At 42.8% G+C, this 20,996-nt stretch overlaps 1 protein-coding gene across 1 annotated transcript in view; it reads left to right on the top strand.

Moving 5' to 3' along the window:
- Nucleotides 1-20,996, top strand: part of KCNH1 (potassium voltage-gated channel subfamily H member 1) — a 255,884-nt gene that overhangs the window by 44,761 nt on the left and 190,127 nt on the right. The window contains exon 6 of the mRNA XM_036343690.1: nucleotides 17,502-17,894. Coding sequence (XP_036199583.1) covers nucleotides 17,502-17,894 — 393 coding nt within the window. The remainder of the gene's footprint in view (nucleotides 1-17,501; nucleotides 17,895-20,996) is intronic.

Raw genomic sequence — 20,996 nt, 5'->3', positions numbered from 1 at the left:
CCAGGAAACTGATATGTGTAGGATATTGCTAATTAAACTAAAGAGCATATTCAGATTTCATCAGTTTTTATATGCACTCACTTGTGTTGATGTGTGTGTAGTTCTATGCAATTTTATTTCATGTATAGCTTTGGAGAGCCACAACTACCACCAAAATCCAGACCTGTTCCTACACCACCAAGGAACTCTGTTATATAACCCCTTTATAGTCACATCCACATCCTTTCCCTATCCCCTGGAAACCATTCATTTGTTTTTGATCTCTATAATTCTGCTATTTTGAGAATGTTATATAAGTAGAATGACATAGAATGAATCTTTTGTGATTAGCTTTCACCAGTGTAGTGTCCTTAAGATCAACCCAGGTGCATGTAGCAATGGTTTGTTCTTTTTCTATTGTGTGGCTGTACCGCAGTTTGTTTAACCATTCACCCATTAAATGACAGTTGGGTGTTTCCAGGCTTTAGCTGTCTGAATAAAACTGCTATGAACGTACAGATGTTTGTGTGAACATAAGTTTTCTTTTCTCTGAAATGAATGCCTGTAAGTATGACATATGTGTGTGCTTGTGTATGCATGTAAGTGTAGATTTAGTTTTATAAGAAGCTGCCAAACTCTTTGCTAATTCTAGTTGGTTGTATCATTTTACATTCCCACCATAATGTAGGAGAGATCCAGTTTCCTGTATCTTTGCCAGCATTTGTATTGCCATTCCTTTTATTTTAACCATGCTAAGCGGTAGCATCTCATTGTGGTCTTAGTTTGCATTTTATTCATGGCTAGAGATGCTGAGCATCTTTTCATGAGCCTGTTTCTAACCATATCCTCCTTGGTGAAATGCCTGTTCATGTATTTTGCCCATTTTCTAGTTATTTGTTTTTTACTGCAAAAGAGTGTACTTTTTACAGTCTTACCAACAGTGTATGAGAGAACTGTCCATTTCCCATATGCCTATTACCACTGGTAGTGTTAGAATTCTATAATTTTCCCAATCTGATGGATGACAGTATTTCATTTTGATTTACATTACCTTGCTTACTAGTGAGATTTGACTTTTTGAATGTTTATTAGCCTCAGAACCCTTCTTCTGGGTATTTCCTTTTCATATTCTTTGTCTATTGTTCTGTTAGATTTTTTTCTAGTAGATTATTCCTTTTATTGTTTATTAATATTCTTCATCTGTATAAAATTTTTTTCGCTAATTGATATTTTTCTTTATATTATTCTTACCTTCTTTGACTTGGTATTTAACTGGTATATTTTTTCTAACCCTTATTTTACAACTTTCTGTGTTTCTTTTAATCCACATAATCCGCCTCTTGTTTTTAGTTTAGAACATCAACAACATCTAACTCTTACAGAGCACTTAAACTCTATGCCACTCTAATACTATGAAAGCATAAGATTAAACATGTATAAATTATATTAACAGGTTCATCTAATAGCCCTATCAGGTGGGAATTACTATTGTACAGATTTTGAAATCGAAGCACACCTAAGTGGTAGAATCGGCATTCAGACTCAGTCTGACTTCAGACACCATGCCCCTAACTGCTATGTGAGAGTACCTACCTTTTTTGTAATTTAGTCAGCTTATTTTTATTGTTCTTACTGATATATTTGGACTTATTTCTAGTATCTGATTTTGTGTTTTCTGTTTCCAACCCCCTTTCTGGTTTTCCTTCCTCACATCTTCCTTCCTATTTTCCTGCCTTCCTTTACTGATTTGTGTTCAATTTCATTTCTCTATATTGGTTTGAAAGGTATACATTCTATGTTTGTTCTCCTGTTGATTACATGGATAGACTTTCTAACATGCATACTTATCTTAAAGTTTATCACTTTATCTAACTTCTTCTAGAACAGAATGGGGACCTTGCAATACTTTAAATCTGAATTACTTTCATCTGTGCATTTTTTCATTATTTCTAACTTTCAAATTATTCATTGTTATTTTTTATAGTTAATACCTAACTTTATTTATCAATATATGTGTACCATTTTCTTTGCTCATCATTGATCTTCAAAGCCCACACCTTATTTATGGGTAGTTTTCTTTTTTACTAAAGTATTCCCAAGGGTAGTTTCTTCACAGGGGGCTTGAGGATAATAAATTCTTTTAGTCGTCACGTGTCTAATTATGTTTTCATTCCTTCCTCCTCCTTAAATCTTAAAGGAGTATTTAATTTTTGGTTGAATAGTTATTTCTCTTTTTTAACCTCTTCACTGAGTCATTTTGTTTTGTTTTCAATCTCTATCTTTGTCTGTTTTAGAAATTCTATTTGGTTCTCTTGCAAGTTTTCCTGTTCTTTAAAAATAATGCCTTGCCCTGGCCAGTGTCGCTCAGTGGTTAGAGTGTTGGCCCATGTATCGAAGGGGAGGCAACCAATCAATGTGTTTCTCTCACATTAATGTTTTTCTCTTTCTCCCTTCCCTTTTTCCCCTCCCTTACACTCTCTCCAAAAAATCAATGGGAAAAATATCTTTGGGTGAGGATTAAAAATAATAATAAAAAAAAATAATGTTTTATTCATGTTTGCTAATATCTCTTCCTTTTTATTGCTTAAAATATAGACATGCAATATAGACATACTTTAAATCCTCTTTCTTGGTGTTCACTGTCTCCTTGTGGTGAGTTTGTCTGTAACTGGGGTTTTTGGTGGGAGCGCTTTGGTTCTCCTATGGCTGAGGCATGTGGATGCCGTAAGTTGAGTTTGCACAGGTCACATACTATCAGGTTTCCCCTGGTTCAGAACAATTTTCCTGTAATGGTTTCAGTCCAATCATGTGAACAGTGTGAATTTGGGCTTACCACTCATGTATGGCACAGACTTGGGGTTCTAATTTCTTGCAGGCAACCTCTCTTCTGCCCGAAGTTCCACCAGATGGCCAGCTTCCTTTTTATGTCTCTGAGATATGGGGTGGAACTTTTCCATTCAGTGCTTCTTTATCAGGGCAGCCCTTTGTCACCCCAGCAAGAGCATGGGGTTCCCCTCCCACCCTCTACAGCACATACCTTCTTCTGATAACCCCTTCTTTGGTCTCAGCTCCTACTGAACTATTGGACTATTCTGTTCCTATTCTGTTCCTGGAACCTGAGGGTTTGAACTTTAATTTTTCTTAAACTTTCTTTTTAAACATTTGCTTTAAACTTTAAACAGCATCTCAGTGTGTTTGGTGTAAATGGACAGCTTACCATATTTGCTTAGGACACGTGGGTGACGGTTAGCTGTCTAAATGCTTGTGCTAGTGTGAAAGTGAGAGATTACTGGAAGTGGGATTAAAACAGGAGACAGAATTAAAACCGGGTAGAAACTGCCAGAGTTCGCACAGTGAGGCTGTACGAACGTACACTGCCTGTCTAATCCTAGGTGCCGCTTCCTTCTCTCCATTGACAATATTCAGGGCTGTCGATGGTTTTACTCAGTCTTACGTTTGAACGTTTTCATTAACGTGTAAAGAACACCTGTTTTTTAATGAACTGCACGAGGACTTGATGGGGTACCTGCAGAGGAGGCCTCCCTGCCTCCCTGACCTGCACGAGGTGCTGCCACAGCCGCCCGCAGTGGGACGTGCGTGAGGAGCCCAAGGTGGCACTGAGCCTGCCACCTCCGCAGGCGCTGGACACATGCGGGGCCTGAAGTTTGCTTGGTGAACACGTGCACAGCCGGGCCTGCTCCCTGAATTTCCAGGAGATGAGCAGGTGCACTGTCCTTAGCGGAGGGAGAGCGGAAGCTGGGTCCCCATGTCCAGGCTGTCTGTGTCAGGGTCCCTGGCTTCCTGGTCTCCAGGCTGGGAGGTATGTGAACCAAGTTGTTATCCTTTGCCCTAGAAATAGGCTCTCCATGCCTTGAAATTAATGCTTCCTGCTCTACAGTGTTAGCTTTTTGGGTGTTGACTTCACTTGAGTCTTCAGGCTCAGGAAAAGGTGACAGCTCTACCCTCCTGGCATTCTCTTGCTTTGGAAAGTAACTTGACAACAGGAGCTTCTGCCCCATGTACCTGGGTTTTGAGTTGATGTTGCCTCTTATAAAGAGACTTTTGGAACACTCAGGACTGTGTCTATAAGAAATTGGCTGTGCTAGTAGTAGGTCAGTGGGTCGTTACTGGACGGTTCTGGATGACCACTTGATGGTACGGTGAAGGTGGGCGTGGGGAGAGGGCTGGACGAATGGCCTTCCTGTGGCCTTCCAACCCGAAAGCCCAGCCTGTGTCTGGTCGCTTCACCTGCACTTGGGGCCATGGTGTTCCTTCTGACCATCCCTCTCTCATCTGAGGGCTGGGGTCTTGTGGGGGGGTCTTGGTTTGTGGGGTCTTGGCTTTATCTCTAGGAGGGCCATTGTGTGTAGTGTCTCTTGTATTTTAATAAACGTTGTTTACCCCAGCCAGGCAGGAGAGAACTCAAATGTTCAATGATTCCAGGGATCAACTCTGCACTTGACTTTGATAAACACATTATAAATGATCAGCTAAAATGAGGTTTGAGGATTTTCTGCAGCTTTTTGTGTGTGTTTGTTTCCTTAGAGACATGATGATGTAGTGGGAAGAGAAGGAGATTTGGAGTCAGACTGACCCGAATCCTCCTCCAAATCAGCACTACATTCCAGCTGTGTGACTTTGTAAAAGTTACTTAGCCTCACTCATCTTTCTTCATCCTCGTGAAATAGCGTTACTACCTACCCTGAAGGACTGCTGTGAGGATGTGTGGGGCTTTAAAAGACAAGCCTCATCTCATTACTCCCTGCTGAAAAATCCTTTAATGTCATCTTGTTATTTCTTTGGATCCATTTAAACTTTGCTTCGTGACTTACCGGATCCAGCTCTCCTCCCCAGCCTCCCCCACAGCTTTCTGCTCACTCTCAGTGTCAGCCAGGTGGCACTCGGCTCGTCCAACCCTCTCTGGCCCCCGGGGCCTTGGAACATGCCCTTTCTCTGCCTGCGAGCTTTCACTCCTTCTCTTGGCTGGGCAGGTTCCTACCCATTCTTCAGGTCTCAACGTAAACATCACAGCTCCCCTGCAAGGCCTTCCAGCAACTCTGGCCCCACCTAGGCCAGTGGGGCCTCCCTGTCAGAAACCCTCTTTTCATGTACAAATCCCTCGTCGAGCAGCACTCATGTCTCTGGAGATGCTGTTGTTTAGTATTTTCCTCCTCTAATAGATGAAGGAGGTCCATGAAGGCAGGAGCAGTGTCCCTCTTGCTTCTTCTCCAAGCCATACCATTGAACACACTGCCAGCACTTAGTAAGTGCTTGAGAAATGTTTATCACATGACTGAAGGAAGAAGGAAGCAAGCACCTAGTTCAGTGCCTCACACCAAGTAGGTCCTCAATCAATATTGATTTCCTTTCACGTTAACTCCTTCCTTCCCCCATGAAAGTTGTTTGCCTTGGTCATGGATAATGGACAGCTCTTTGTAGCTGATATGATGATGATGGCAATGTTTCCATGGCAACCTCATCACTAATTCTCAATACTTGAATTTCAAAAATATAGCTGAAGATTTCAACATAAAAAGGGAAAAGAATACAACTGACGTATTTCCCAGCAAAATAGGAAGAAACCAAGATTGTCGCCCAATTGCGTTTTCATGTTGGCTTTTATTTGTAAAGGTCTCGTGTGTTGGTACTTGACTGTGACATAAAGTATAGGGGCTAATACTTTGTTTCCCGCTGCCTTTATCGCTGCCATTAAAGAACAAGTGCATCATGGAAAAAGTGCTAAAAATAGAGCCTGCCTGGTTTATGGAGAAGGGCGTGTATGACAGGAATTAAGCAATAGTTTAGCTCAGGACGTCTGCAACCCCAAATCAGGCTTTCCTTTGTGACCAGAACGTCATTCTCAGCCTCTTTAACGTCCAGCTCCCTCCTTTTCTTGAATATGCTTTTCCTGGTGGGGACTGAGTTTGTCTTCACTTTTTTGTCATAAAAACCCACATTGTTTCTAAACAGGAGGTTTTTGAAGCTGTACTTGGGAAAAGGGAAAGAGATGTACATCTAGGTGCAGAGGGAGGGGTTCTTCTCTGGGTTCTTCTGCTGCCATTATCCGGAGCGATAACGGCTGAAAGTCCACATGGGACTGTGATCTGGAGGCTGCTGGCTCCTCTGACCCTTGTTAGGGCCTGACCTGGCCATAGTGGATTGGCCAGGTCTTCAGCCCAGGGAGACATTAGAGTTTGCCCACAACTTTGCCCAGTGCTGCTCCCAGTTCCAGCCGACATCCTCTGCTTCCTGGAGCCCTGCAGCATCCCTGCAGCAGGCCTCCCTGTGCTTCCAGCCTCTTCCTCTTCTGGTCCTTCTTCCACACCGACGCCTTCACACAGAGCAATGGTTATGAACCTCCCTTACTTCAAATTCTCGCCTTTGCTTAAAGGGCATATGAAGGCTTACCTGCCCCCTCCCTTATTTGAGCTTCATTTCTCAACTTTGGCCTCTCTTGACGCCCCTAAAACACAACAAAAAGCATACAACACCAGGCTTCTCCCACACGGAGCTCCTCCCACACTGAGCCCTTGCACCACCTCCCCAACATGCCCAAGTCCTGTACACACTGTCTGCGTGAGTTTTGCCTGTCCGTGGGCCATCCTTCAAGAGAGATCTTGACAATCATCTTACATCGAAGCCTTTCCTGACTACCTGAGTCAATTAATGGTCTCTTTTTCTCTCCTCTCAAAATATTTTTATCCAGGCGTCTCTTAGCATTTGTTGCGTAGTACTTGAGTAGTTTGTTTGCACATCTCTCTTCTGTTCTAAACTTTGGGATTTTTGGAACTTTGTGGGTAACTTTTGGTGTTTAAGAGTTCATGGTTGTTGTTATTAAAGCACTTGAGAGTCCATAGAATTGATGGGTCTCTGAAGCTAATTTGTCTTTTTTTTCCCTCTCAAATAAATGAACTTTATCAGTCTTTCTTTCTTCTCAGGACATTTCAGTTCTGTCATTCTTGGTATCTGGTCCTTGAGCAAGCCAAAGCCGTTCAGTAAAAAGGATGTATTCCATGCCGAAACCGGTTTGGCTCAGTGGATAGAGCGTCGGCCTACGGACTGAAAGGTCCCAGGTTCGATTCCGGTCAAGGGCATGTACCTGGGTTGCGGGCACATTCCCAGTAGGAGATGTGCAAGAGGCAGCTGATCGATGTTTCTCTCTCATCGATGTTTCTAACTCTCTATCTCTCTCCCTTCCTCTCTGTAAAAAATCAATAAAATATATTTAAAAAAAAAAAAAGGATGTATTCCATGAGCTATTGCTGGAGCCTTCCTGATTCTCATCCAGAACCTTCCGAACCAATATTTTTCTTTACTTGCCCCAAATACTGGTGTTTGGATACTGCTTAACCATTTATAAGAAAAATGTATAGATTTATACATATACATGCACATATCTATACCTGTTTTCTTATTTGATCTTCCCAGTGCCTATCTGGTATAAATAGTATTGTCTTCATTTTTCAGGGGAAGAAATTGAGGCATGGAGACCTTGCCTTGCTCCAGATTGATTACTTATGAAGCCAGGTTTGGCCTGCAGGAGCTGTATCTTGTTTGACTTACTGTGTTTGCAACCCCCTCTCAAATGCTTCCCCCAGCCATCCCCTTTGTTTTCCAACATGTCCTCCCTTCTCCCACCTCCCCGTCTTACATCTACATGTGCACACATGTGTGTGGCTCACATTTTTTAATCCACAGTTTGTTGTCTGGTGTGTGGGTAGTTGGTTCATCCATTCCAAATCTGCTTTTGAAAGAAACGCCTACATTTGTGTAAGTCTGTTCAGGGTAGTTTATGGTGCAGTATAACATCGTGGTTTAGACTTGCGCTGTTCAATACGGTGCGCTCTGGCTGCATGTGACTATTGAGCAATTGAGATGTGGCTGCTCTGAACTGAGGAGTAAGTTATGGTGTACACATTGGATTTCAAAGTTAGCATGCAAAAAGGAATGTAGAATATCTCACTAATTTATATATCGATTACGTGTTGAAGTGATAATATTTTGGATGTGTTGGGTTAAATTATTGGGGTAAGATATTGATAAAATTAATTTCATCTGTATCCTCTTACTTTTTTATGTGGCTACTAGAAAATTTGAAATTACATATGTGACTCATGTTTGTGGCTTGCATGATATCTCCATTGGTTAGTGCTTGTTTAGATTACGGGCTTTCAAATCAAATTTGGGTTTATCGAAGCTTCACCACTTAATTAGCTTTGTGGTTTTGGGCAACTTAGTCTCCCTAGAGTCATTTTTTCTTATCTGTAAAATAAACACCAGTATCTACTTCACATGGTTTTTATGAGGATTCAATTATATTTTGCTTATAAAGTGCTCAGCCCAGAACCTGGCATGGGAGCATAGGGAGTAAAAAAAAGCACGGGCGCTGGCATTAAACTTGACAAAGTTTCCAACACTGGCTGTACCACTTAAAACTTTTGTGGCCTTGGACAAGTTACATTACTTCCCCAAGCCTCAGCTTCCTCATTGTAAAATATGGATGATAATAGTATGTGCCTCATAGAATTGTGAGGATTAAATGTATGTAAAGGGCTTACTAGCTCAGGTTAGAGCATACAGTAAGCACTAATTAAATGATAACCCTATCATAATACCTGGGGAAGGGCATCTGCTGGAAACATTCATGATGTTAAGAGATACATGTGGACTCTGGTTTTTGTTTTTATTTCTTCATGACAGTGCATATCATTGGAACATGGCTTTAAGTTATAACATTCTTGTTTCTCATGGTTAGTATACTATTCTAAGAATATCCTTGATATTATATTTTTGTATGTTATTATTTGGGTCTTATTTTATAGCCTCCTCTTTGGCTTTATTTGTTCCGCCAGTGTTCATTTATTCAAGTGGCTTTTGTTAGGCACTTACTATGTGCCAGGCACTGTGCTAAGGACTGAGTATGTGGTGGTGAGAAGACAAACACACTGCCTTCATGGAGCTTACAGCCTAGTGCAGGGGTGGGCAAACTTTTTGACTCGAGGGCCACAATGGGTTCTTAAACTGGACCACAGGGCTGGAACAAAAGCATGGATGGAGTGTTGTGTGAACTAATATAAATTCAAAGTAAACATCATTACATAAAAGGGTACAGTCTTTTTTTTTTTTTAGTTTTATTCATTTCAAACGGGCCGGATCCGGCCCGCGGGCCGTAGTTTGCCCACGGCTGGTCTAGTGGGAGCGACATCTCTACACAAGAGAAAAAACCCAGATGCATGTATTATTATAATTCCTGATGAATGCTACGAAAGGAACAGACCTGGTGATATGATAGAATGTAACAGAGGAAGTAGGTGGGAGAGAGTAGACAGGTGGCCAGGAAAAGCCTCTGTGAGGAGATACGCCAAGACCTAAAGCTTGACAAGAACCCATTCATGCAGGGGAGGGCCATTTTGAGCTGCTCCAAGGTGGGGGAAAGAGCTTTGGTATTTGTGCAGAAAGCCAGTGGGGTGGCGTGGTTGGTGAGAGGTTGAAGGGCTTAGGTCAAGTTGGAAAGATAGACAGGGGCTAGTAGGTCACAGCAAGAATGTAATGAACTTATTTGAAGTTCAATGTAATGAACTGGAGGGTTCTGATCAGGGAAGTGAATGATTGACACAAGTTGCTGTTTGGTAATGAATTTGAGGAAGGAGAGGTTGGGAAGCTGCTGCCATGCTACAGTGAGAGGGGAAGGCGTACCAGAATGAGTTGTAGAAGTAAAGTTGGAGAATAGTGCCAGGGTCCTGAGTTGTATGTATTTGGTGGCACAAGCAACAGAAGTCCCTGATGGATTAGATCTAGAGGTTTTCTTGGAGGGAGATCTGAGCTGCATACCTTTGTGGTACCAGGAGACAGTGGCATTAAGGTAGCCTTAGTGGCATGAAGGCTGCCTTAATACCACTCTCTCCTGGTACCACTAAGGTTGATGGAATGAAACGAGAGGGCATCATGGGGTGGGGGATGTAAAGCACTTGAGGAAGGGGAGAAGGGTGAGTTCAGGGCCCAAGGGAGAAACTGGGTTTTGGCAGGCGGTGGGCTTTTCTCTATTGAAACAGGAGGGAGAGAGGTGGTTGAGAATGGAGGCCACTTTGTAGATTTGTGAACATTGGAAGACACAGAAATTTCTATCTGGTTCTGTTTTTTTCAGTGATTCATAAGGCAAAAACACGAGCTAAGAGTGAGTGTAGCAGAGAACAGCAGTTAAGAACTTAGAATGACATATTATGGTCTCTGGTCCACTCTAGCAAAAACCACTTTTTATAGTGACTGTCACTTGACTCAAAAAAGTTTCAGGGTATTTGTGGTTTGGTCCTGCCTCTTTCTGAACGTATCTAGGTGCGGCTTGGGGTCTGGGGTAGTTATTCTTCAGGGAGACAGGCTCCGGCCAGTGTGGCTAGTTTGGGACTTGAATTGGGAAGTCCTGGAGAAGCATCTCCACATGGGAGATGCTGCCTTCACCAGAAGCCGGTTTCATAAGATGACAGGATGGCATGTTGCCACCATTCAGAGGTCCTATGCAAAAGCGGTAGTTAATAAGAGCAGGTATACAATAGAAGAAAAACATTGAATTGGGAAATTTGGCTTGCATTTAAGGTGCTATTTTGTCATCTGCAATATGACGGTGAGCAAAACCATTTACCTTCTGGCTTTACTTCCAATTTGTAAACTAAGAAAAGTGCCAGCTTTCCCATCTCATGAGGTTGCACGAGACATGATGATGTATGTCATATGCCATGGAATGTAATTCAGGCTGTACAAATAGTGAAGATTTGAAGGCTTGGCCCTGGCAGCTGGCTTGTACTTACAGCTCTCTGTTTACTCACTGCTGGTATGACTCAGGGTGAGTCAGTCTGCCTCTCTGGACTTCCATTTTCCCATCTGTAGAACCCTCTCACAGGGTGGTTATAAGGATGCAAACATACAGGTGAGGACTTTGGAAATAAGAGTGCTGGAAGAAATGTGATAGTCGGTCTGATTTTCCTATTCTTGGTCCGGGGAGAAGCCCTAACTCTCTTTTCTTTCCAGAATCAATCTTAAGATGAATGTTCTTTGGCCTCATCAATAAGGGCCTGTAATGAGCATTTCCCATGGGCAGGGCCTGGGACTGGGTGTTGTAGGGGGAGGCACAGTGAGAGGGTGAACAGTGACGTTCCTCTGGGTGAAGGAAGTAGTATCTGTATTTGGGGGACACACAGGCTGATGGGTGTATAGGACAGACACAGGCCCACTCTTAGAAAGTGCATTCCCGGTGGGCTGCCAGCTGGCTGCCTTTGGAAGCTTCCAGTGTACAAGACTCGTCCAATTGAAGAAGCTAGAAGCACATGTTCATACTGATAAGTGACAGAAAGGAGGCGGGGGAGAGGACTGACTGTGCTGTGGTCACCCGGACCACTCCACCAGGCCATGTGTCTCCATGTCTGGTGAGCTGTTTCCAGCAAAGCTTCGCAGTATCACTGAGCATCTACCATAAGACTAACTCCTTCTTGCTGGACACAAGGTCGGCACGCCATCTATAGTCCCTTTGGAGGACACTAGCCATTTTCCAGATAATGATATGCTGAGTGACCCCGAGGAACCTTTCCCTCCCGAGGATGGCAGTCGCCGAGCTCATCAGAGCAGCGCTGTTATCTGTTGTCAGGTCTGAAGCCATTCCCACCCAGACTTCTGAGGAGGAAGGTGGGTCAGACTCACGGGAATCTTTCTCATCAACGCATTAGTCATGTGTCACTGTGCTCTACAAAGGCTGTTGGAGTCAGAGAGTTAACTGGATGCAAAATATTCTTGGTCAGGGAATTGTTTTTTAAATAATATTTTTTTCTTAAACAATGAAGAGCCCACTCCATGGAATTTCCATCTTCTGTTTGCCATGGATAGTTGCTAGAGAGTTAACACAGGAATGAAATATATAGGATCTCAAGTCAGACCAGAAAAGCTTGGTCTTATGGGAATTATTCGTAGCCTTTAATATAAAGGTTTGGAAAGAGAATGTGTCACATTTACCTCCATCAAATATCCTAGCATCCAGGTCTGCTCCCAGAATGCAGATAACCTATGGTTTCAGTGTAAAAGGCTGCACTGCATCCCAGAGACAGGAAGAGAGATACTTAATACCTGTCCCCAACATCCCTCCCTGTGTAGCTCACACCTCTGTTAACCCCCTTTCAACACACATTGTAGGAATAGCAGCAGGGGGAGAGTCTGCAGTCAACCTGGCATTTGGGGGAGTTATGGGGACACTATTGATCCAGGCCTCACTCAGGGAGGGCCTCAGAGTGTCCTGGGAAGCATCAGAATGGGAAATCCACCTAGAAATAATTGTGGATTATATCAAACTGTCACAGGGACAGACATTTTCTGTGAAAGGCCGTTTCCTCCTGAGGGCTTGTTACCGAGAACCATGGAGCGCCAGGGGACTTTGGTGTGCAATCAGCAGGTGGCTGCCTCCTTGTGGATTCTTTTGAGTTCTTGTTGACTGTCATTCAGATTGTGTTTTGTAAACATACAATAACCCCCCTAAGTAACTCACCTCCCTTTCCCCTGCCCTTTCCTTAGTTGAATGCCCAGGTCCCCTTCCTTACTTGTAATTTATCTGTATTCAGTTGATTTTTAAAAAATTAGACTGCTCATTGTGAGATAACTGTAGGTTCACAAGCCATTGTAAGAAATAATACAGAGAGATCCCATGTGCTCCTTATTCAGCTTCCCTGATGACAATTTCCTGCAAAACTGTAGTCTGATATCACAACCAAGATACTTACATTGGTAGAGTCAAGATATAGGACATTTCTATCACCCCGAGAATATCTCTTGTTGCCTCTTTGTAGCCACACCCTCTTCCTTTCTGCCCCCCTTGCCCCTGCCCCTTACGCCCTTGGCAATCACTCATTTATTCTCTGTTTCTATAATTTTGTCATTTCAAGGATATTATATAAAGTTTATATACATTTATAAAATGTTATATAAATTTCAATCTCTGGAGACTCATCCAGGTTGTTGAATGTATCATTAGTTTAAACCCTTTTAATTGTTGAGTAGCATTCTATGGTATGGATGTACCACAGTTTGTTTAACCATTTATTTGTTGAAGGATATCTGGGTTGTTTCCAGTTTTAGTTTGTTAGGAATAAAGCTACTATAAATATTCATGTGCAGGTTTTTGTGTGAGAAAATAAGTTTTCATTTTTCTGGGATGAATGCCATGAGTGTAATTGGTGGGCCATGTGGTAGTTATATATTTAGTTGTTTTGTAAACAACAAAACTCTTTTTCTTCGGTGGCTGTACCATTTTATATTGCTCATAAACTAGATATGAACCATCTAGTTTATCTGCATTCTTATCAGCATTTATGCTGTCACAATTTTTATTTTAGCCATTCTGATAGGTATGTAGTGATAGATCATTGTATTTTTAATTGGCATTTTTCTAATGACTAACGATGTTGAACATCATTTCATATGTTAGTTGCCAACTATATATCCTCTTGGGTGAAATATTCGTTCATGACTCTTATTCATTTTCTCATTGGATTGTTTTTATTGTTGAGTTTTGAAATCATATATTGTAAATTCTTTATTCTAGGTACTTTTCTTTGCTGGATATGTGGTTTACAAATATTTCCTCCAAGTCATGGGTTGTGTTTTTATCCTCCTAACAATCTTTTGCAGAGCAAACGTTTTACATTCTGATTCGGTCCAATTTATCAGTTTTTTCTTGTATGGATTGTGCTGAGAACACTCTGCGTAGTTCTAGATCCTGAGAAGTTTTCCTATTTTTTTTTTCTAAAAGTTTTATAGTTTTACATTTAAGTTTTCAATCCATTTTGAGATAATTTTTATATAGGTTATGAGACTTACATTGAATCGCTCTCTCTCTCTCTCTCTCCTATGCATGTTCTTTCCTCCACAGAATTGCCACTGAATAGCTTTTTTCACCACAATAAAAAATTAGTCAAGCATATTTGTGTGGGTCTATTTCTGGGTTCTCTAGTCTTTTTAATTAATCTATGAGTCTATTCCTCTATCAGTACCACATAGTCTTAATTACTGTAGCTATATATCAAGTCTTGAAATTGGCTAGACTGATTCCTTCCACTTTATTTTTCTTATTAAAAATTGTTTTTAGCTGTTTTAATTCCTTTGCCATTCCATAGAAATTTTAGAATAATCTTGTGTATCTACAAAAACTATTGCTGGCATTTTGCTAGAAATTGTGCTAAACCTGTATATCAATTTTAGCAACACAGCATGCCTCTTCATTTATTTATATCTTCTTCTTTTTTTTTTTTAATCCTCACCTGAGGATATTTTTTTCCATTGCTTCCCAGATTTCCACAGAGAGTGAAAGGGAGGGAGGGAAGGAGGGCGGGGGAAAGAAACATTGATGTGAGACACATAGACCAGTTGCCTCCCCCACGAGCCCCAACTGGAGGTAGAGAGTGAACCTGCAACCCACATATGTGCCCTTGACTGGGAATCAAACCTGCAACCTTTTTTTGTACAGGCTGACACTCTAACCACTGACCCACACCACCCAGGGCTATTTATATCTTCTTTGATCTCTTATCAGCATTTGGTTGTTTTTAGCATATAAGTCCTGTTTATATTTTGTTATATTTGCACCTAAGTGGATTTTTATTATAGAAGCCTGGTACATGAAATTCGTGCACTCGGGAGGGTCCCTCAGCCTGGCCTGCTCCCTCTCACAGTCCAGGAGCCCTTGGGGGATGTCTGACTGATGGCTTAGGCCCGCTACCCGTGGGCCTAAGGTGTCAGTCAGACATCCTTAGCTCTGCTGCGGAGGTGGGAGAGGCTCCTGCCACTGCCGCTGCGCTCACCAGCCATGAACCTGGCTTCTGGCTGAGCGGTGCTCCCCCTGTGGGAGTGCACTGACCACCAGGGGGCTGCTACTGCATTGAGTGTCTGCCCCCTGGTGGTCAGTGCGCATCATAGCAACTGGTCATTCCACCATTCAGTTGATTTGCATATTAGCCTTTTATTATATAGGACTAGAGGCCCAGTGCACAAAATTCGTGTGTGTGTGAGGGGGGGGGGGGTTGTCCCTCAGCCCAGCCTGCACCCTCTCCAATCTGGGACCCCCTCAGGGGATTTCCGACTGCCGGTTTAGGCCGGATCCCACAGGATCAGTTGGACATCCCTCTCACAATCTGGGACTGCTGGTTCCTAACGTCTCACCTGCCTGCCTGCCTGATTGCCCCTAACAGCTTCTTCCTGCCAGCCTGATCGCCCCCTAACCGCTCCCCTGCTGGCCTGATTGATGCCTAACTGCCCTCCCCTGCTGGCCTGATTATCCCCAACTGTCCTCCCCTGCTGGCCTGATCGCCCCCAACTGCCCTCCTCTGCCAGCCTGATCGCCCACAACTGCCCTCCCCTGCTGGCCATCTTGGGCCATCTTGTGATGATGTTGTGTGAGGGCATCGCGTGAGGGCGTGATGCCACCTAGGCATTATTATATAGGATGACATTCTATAATTTTGGTGCTCATTTTCTAGTATATAGAAATACAGTGATTTGTATTTGTTTATCTTGTGTTGTGTGACCTAGAAGTTTATATGTCAATTCCTTGGGGTATTCTACCTACACCACTATGTTATTTGGAAGTAGGGATACTTTTATTTCTTCCTTCCCAATCTTTATTTATTTATTTATTTTTGCCTTATCACAGTGGCAGTACTATGTTGAAGAAAAGTAGTGAAAGCTGGTATCTTGCCTTGTTCTTGGTCTTAGGGGGAAAGCCTTTTTAGTCTTTCACCATTAAATAGGATGTTAGTTTTAGGGTGTTTTTTTTTTTTTTTGGTGGATGCTCTTTATCAAGTTTAAGAAGTTTATAGAAGAGCTCTGTGCACTGGTGGGAGGGGTAGGAACAATTCCCATACCCAAAGGTGCACATTGGGCACTTCGTTTTCTAGCTTTTATTTGTTTGTTTGTTTATTTATTTATTGTCACCTTTTAAGGCCTGGGACCAATTATAGTGGGAGCAGGGATATTCAGATTATTTTATATTCACTAACAGGCCTTTAACCTCTGGATGAAAAAATAAGTTCCCGCCACATAAAAGAAAGCATCACCTAAAGTTTTATAAGAATTTGTAAGTGGCACAGAAGTGCAGCTGGGCTGGGGGTGGAGGCCCCTTCCAGCTTAGCCTAGTGTCTGGAAACATAGCTTTTTGTCTTTGGCTGCTGAAGTGAAACCCATTTGTGATACTCTTTTGGAACCAAGCTTCTCTAGACGTCTTCCTTCACTGACTCTGCTTCATTAAAGACCTGTCGTTTAGGGAAATGTAACCTCAATGTGGAACAGTGTGGGTTTTAATCCAGCTGGAGCAGTTTGGGATCCTGGTTCTATCTTTCCTAGCTGCATGACCTTAAAGTTCATTTATTTACTTAAAGTGCCTACTTTGGGCCAACTACCATGCGGGGTTTTGGGAATAAAGTAGTAAGTACCTTTCGTTGTTCTATTTCCTTCATTTTCTAGCCTTCAGCAAGTTCAGCTGGTTTTACTTCAAACATATGTCCAAAATTGGACTACTTTTCTCCATCACCCCGTCTTTTTCTCAGGGTGTTATAATAAGTTTCCTGACTCTGTTCTTCCCTCTAATCCGCTGCCTCAATTCATTATGCAGCAGCCAGGGTGATCTTTTATAAACACGCATCGGATTATTCTTTGGCTTAAAAGCCTCCGGTTATACTCAGACGTACTGAGAATAAAATCCAGTGCCTCTCCATGACCCACCAGGTCTTGCATGGTTTGGCTTCTGCTTCCTCTCTGAACTCATCTAGCACCCTTCCCTGCTCATTTCGTGTGCTTCGGTTACAACAGACTTTTTTCTTTTCCCCAAAATACCCAGCTTGTCCTACCCTGAGTTCATGACACCAGTTATGCTCTCTGCCCGGGATAGTTTTTCCATATAAGTTTGAATGGCTGGTTCCTTGTTGTCTTTCAGATTTTAGTTCAAACACTCTCCCTCTCCTAATCCTCAAGTCACATTCCATCAAATCACTGGGTGTTCCATGCCACTTCTTATTTAGCTCTTATCACAATTTGGAATTTCCTTGATTTGTCTACTAGCCCGAGCTCCATGAGAGCTGGAACCATGCTGTTTCCTTCGTTACTGTATGTCCAGTGTCCAGAACAGTTCCTGGCACGGAACACTACATATTTGTTGAGTGAAGTTATTGTTATGGTATGGATGGGTGAGCCTCAGTTTCTCACTTGTCACAGAATAGTAATAGACTAATGAAATGAGGTTGTATTTAGAATGAAGTGAGCTAATACATGTATGTTAAGTATTGATTACAATGCTTGGCACAGAGTAAGCTAAATAATAGTTTGCCGTTGTTTCACTGTGATTATTTATATTATAATGTTCACTTCCCTTCTCCCATACTCCTCTAGGGTCTATTCTTGTACCCAGTGACCCATCTGGAGCGTCATGATGATTTGTCAGTGACAGATGCTTGCCATTCAATCCTAACTTAGTTCTCTCTTGGTCGTGTTTTTCTGTACAGGTGCTGCAGCTGGGCTCAGACATCCTTCCCCAATACAAGCAAGAGGCACCAAAGACTCCCCCTCACATCATCTTACATTACTGTGTTTTTAAGACCACGTGGGATTGGATCATCTTGATTTTAACCTTCTACACAGCCATCTTGGTCCCTTACAATGTCTCCTTTAAAACCAGGCAGAACAATGTGGCCTGGCTGGTTGTGGATAGCATCGTGGACGTCATCTTTCTGGTGGACATTGTGTTGAATTTTCACACCACCTTTGTTGGACCAGCTGGGGAGGTGATTTCCGACCCCAAACTCATCCGAATGAACTATCTGAAGACGTGGTTTGTGATTGATCTTCTGTCCTGTTTGCCATATGACGTCATCAACGCTTTTGAGAACGTGGACGAGGTTAGTGCCTTTATGGGTGATCCAGGGAAGATTGCTTTTGCTGATCAGATTCCACCACCCCTGGAGGGGAGAGAGAGTCAGGTACATCCCTCAAATCTGACCTTGTTGTCATGTCTTTAAAGTTGAATTAAATGTGGGTGGTGAACCGAAGAGTAATTAATGGGTGGGAACTAGCATGATGATGTCTGGAACAGAGGGAGCATGCTTGATAGCTATCCTTACCCACTGTTCTTGCCTTTGGAGGTTCAGGGGTTCTGCATGTCAGTGAATGGTGTGGAAGAGACCAAAGGCTTCCCTTTCACTCCATGTGGAGCGCATGCTATTGGCTCAAAGGTGGTGGGGCTGCAGAAACAGGCATGCATTGCTGAATCTTTCACTCTATGCATTTGCTGGATGTCTACTTATTGATTATGTTAATTACGGGGACTTTCTATCATCTGTCGCTGACCTTTGGCTGTTTCATTTTAATTAACTCCTAGCAACAAGGATGCTATTTTCTCCTAAGTTTGCTTGCTTATTTATTTATTTAATCTTGGAGGGGGAGGGGTAAATGTGGGGAAGAAATGAGTCGCTTCTTTGCTAAACTGAGTTTTGGAGGTGACCAGTGGCATTCAGTTGTCTGTACTTTCCCTGGCCTAAATTTGCCGAGAGAGTCAGGCTGTAGCTAAGAGGAGTAATGTTGTTACTAGATTACACTGCTATTGGATGGTTAGTCCTGCGGGCAATGGCAGGAATTAAAGGGAAAAAAAAAGCCCTGCAAATGCGTTAGAATCAGGACATGGGCACACAGTCAGTGAATGGATGTCTGGGACATGTTGTAGCAGGAAGAGGCCGCTGGGCTGGTTAAAGTGATTTCCTCCTTTGAAAAAGCAAGGATGTCAAGTCATTGCAAAGGAAAACATCAGATTCTTATCTAGTTTGTGTCCTACTGGAATGGTTCTTTCTTTTTCCTGCTCCTTGGTTGACACTCCAGATGGATTAAGATAAGGCAGTTCATCTGGTAAATCTTTAACCTCAGGCAGCAGTGGACCCTCATGGCCTGAGACTACAGAGGGTCCCAGAGGTGTTTGCCTGGCTGGGCTGTTTGTTAGCTGGGTGGGTAGTTTAGGATACCACTGGAGGCTGAGTCAGGCAAGATCCACGCTAAGGTACATGGCTAGTGGGGTACACTCTTGGGATAGTCAGAAGGGAGCAGTCAGCTCCCTGCCAGGATAATGAGGCCTGGCCAGTGACTCCGTGTCTCGATGGTGGCATATCTCTGCCTTCAGATTGGTGCCAGCAGTGGGCGGGGGCTGGGGCTCCTCCTCTGTGAGAACCCAACCACTGGACCTACCACCTCTCCTCCCAGGAAAGAGGAGCTGAAACTCAGATCCTCTAGACTCAGAACAACCTCCGCTTTTATCTGTGCGGTGTGTTTTAATATACTTTAAAATCCCAAGGAATATTTCTCCAGGTGGCTTGTGTGGATTTTGTAGGGGGAGTAAATGAGTTGAAACTGATCATTTACAAGAACAAAATCACCCCTAACGTGAATATGGGGATTCTTAAATGTGAATTTTAGTACATGTTGGGAATATTTTTCTCGGTGAATACATTTCTAGAAAATTTTATGTTAGTGAGGAAAATATGATCATTTTGGCTTAGATAATTCAAATGAATTATTTCAACCTAAAAGAGCTCCTTATACACACATATGGGGAATGAAATTTAACTTTAAAAAACCATTTGGGTTTTTTAATTAAACCATTTACTATTTATAGTAATGGCATTGAAGTTTTGCGAATAAATAGAACCATTCTTCGGCTTCCACAGGTCTTATTAAACATTGGCAGAGCTATAAACACTTATGTAAATGTGTCAAGATTACCTTGTAGGCTGACAGGGCAGAGAGCTTCTTCCCAGGCACTGTGAATGTTGGCTTGGAACTCCTTTGCCATTAATTGTGAAAACCCCTGACATGGTTTCTGATTCCCAGACTCATGAACTAGATTGCAGGCACTAAAAACATCATTTATCTGTAAGTTTCTAGTTGGCAAAGGGTTTAGCATCAAAGCTCTTACTGCCATCTCTTGATCATAAATAATAATCTAAATATTAAGGTGCTATAGCTATGATTTGCTTCTGCAAACACTTGATTTCACATTTAGAAATTCTTTTTAAAGCATTGGCTTACATCTGAAATAATGCCTTTTCATAACAATTGTGGTGGTGTTGGGGGAGATCGGTGTGAGGAAACTGAAGATTTGGCTTCCGGTCCTCTTGGGATCACCTACTGGGACAGCTGGGAGCCTTGTGAACAACATCTAGCCTTTCTGGATTAGTTTTCCTCCCTACATTTTGGGGCTGATGCCACCTTACCTGCCTCAAAGCATGGCACTCAGTCAGTGGGTTGATTATTTGAGTTCCCCACCAGCTGCAAAGCCTGTTGAGTTCTAACATCTCATCTGCATTAGTCTCACCTCCAGACAGGTGGTAAAAATGAGAGGCCCACCACACTGACCTCCTGGTGATGGGAAGAAGGTGGGGTGATATGAGGGCATTTAGAAGGTTAAGATAGGTAGACCAACTGGAGAGCCCAGTGGGACCATAGAGGTCATCCAATTTGAACACTCTTAAATCACAAATGAGGAAACACACTCAGGGAATCTGACTCACTCATGATGGCACAGCAAATGGACACAATAATAATGAGTCCTCTTCTGATTTTTCTCTGTTCTTAACAGTGACAGATCTGATAAAAGTGGGATGAAACACTGACGGATACAGTTGAGTCAACACTCACCAAGAAGCTCCTGATGTGTATGGCTCACCCCTTGGCTTGGGTGTTGTGGTGGGGAACTTGGGCACTGGGTACAGAGAAGTGGGCATCTGCGTTTTCCCCAGAGCAACTACGCTAGTGATGAGATGGGCAGTTTGAGAGGTTCACGGAGGGACAGACCAGCACGGTGTTCCAGGCAAAGGCCTTTTTGTTAAAAGGCATCATTAAGTTAGTGGGCGTGAAAGGCTGGTGGGGCTTAGGGGCTGGAGAGGTTCTGAAGGGCACACCACCTGTCGAACCTGGACAAGGCTGGGGGACATTTCTCTCATTGGAGAATCCTGACT

The sequence above is a fragment of the Myotis myotis genome, unplaced genomic scaffold, assembly GCF_014108235.1.
Source record: "Myotis myotis isolate mMyoMyo1 unplaced genomic scaffold, mMyoMyo1.p scaffold_m19_p_18, whole genome shotgun sequence".
NCBI classification, from domain to species: Eukaryota; Metazoa; Chordata; class Mammalia; order Chiroptera; family Vespertilionidae; genus Myotis; species Myotis myotis.
This window is presented reverse-complemented; position numbering and strand designations above follow the sequence as displayed.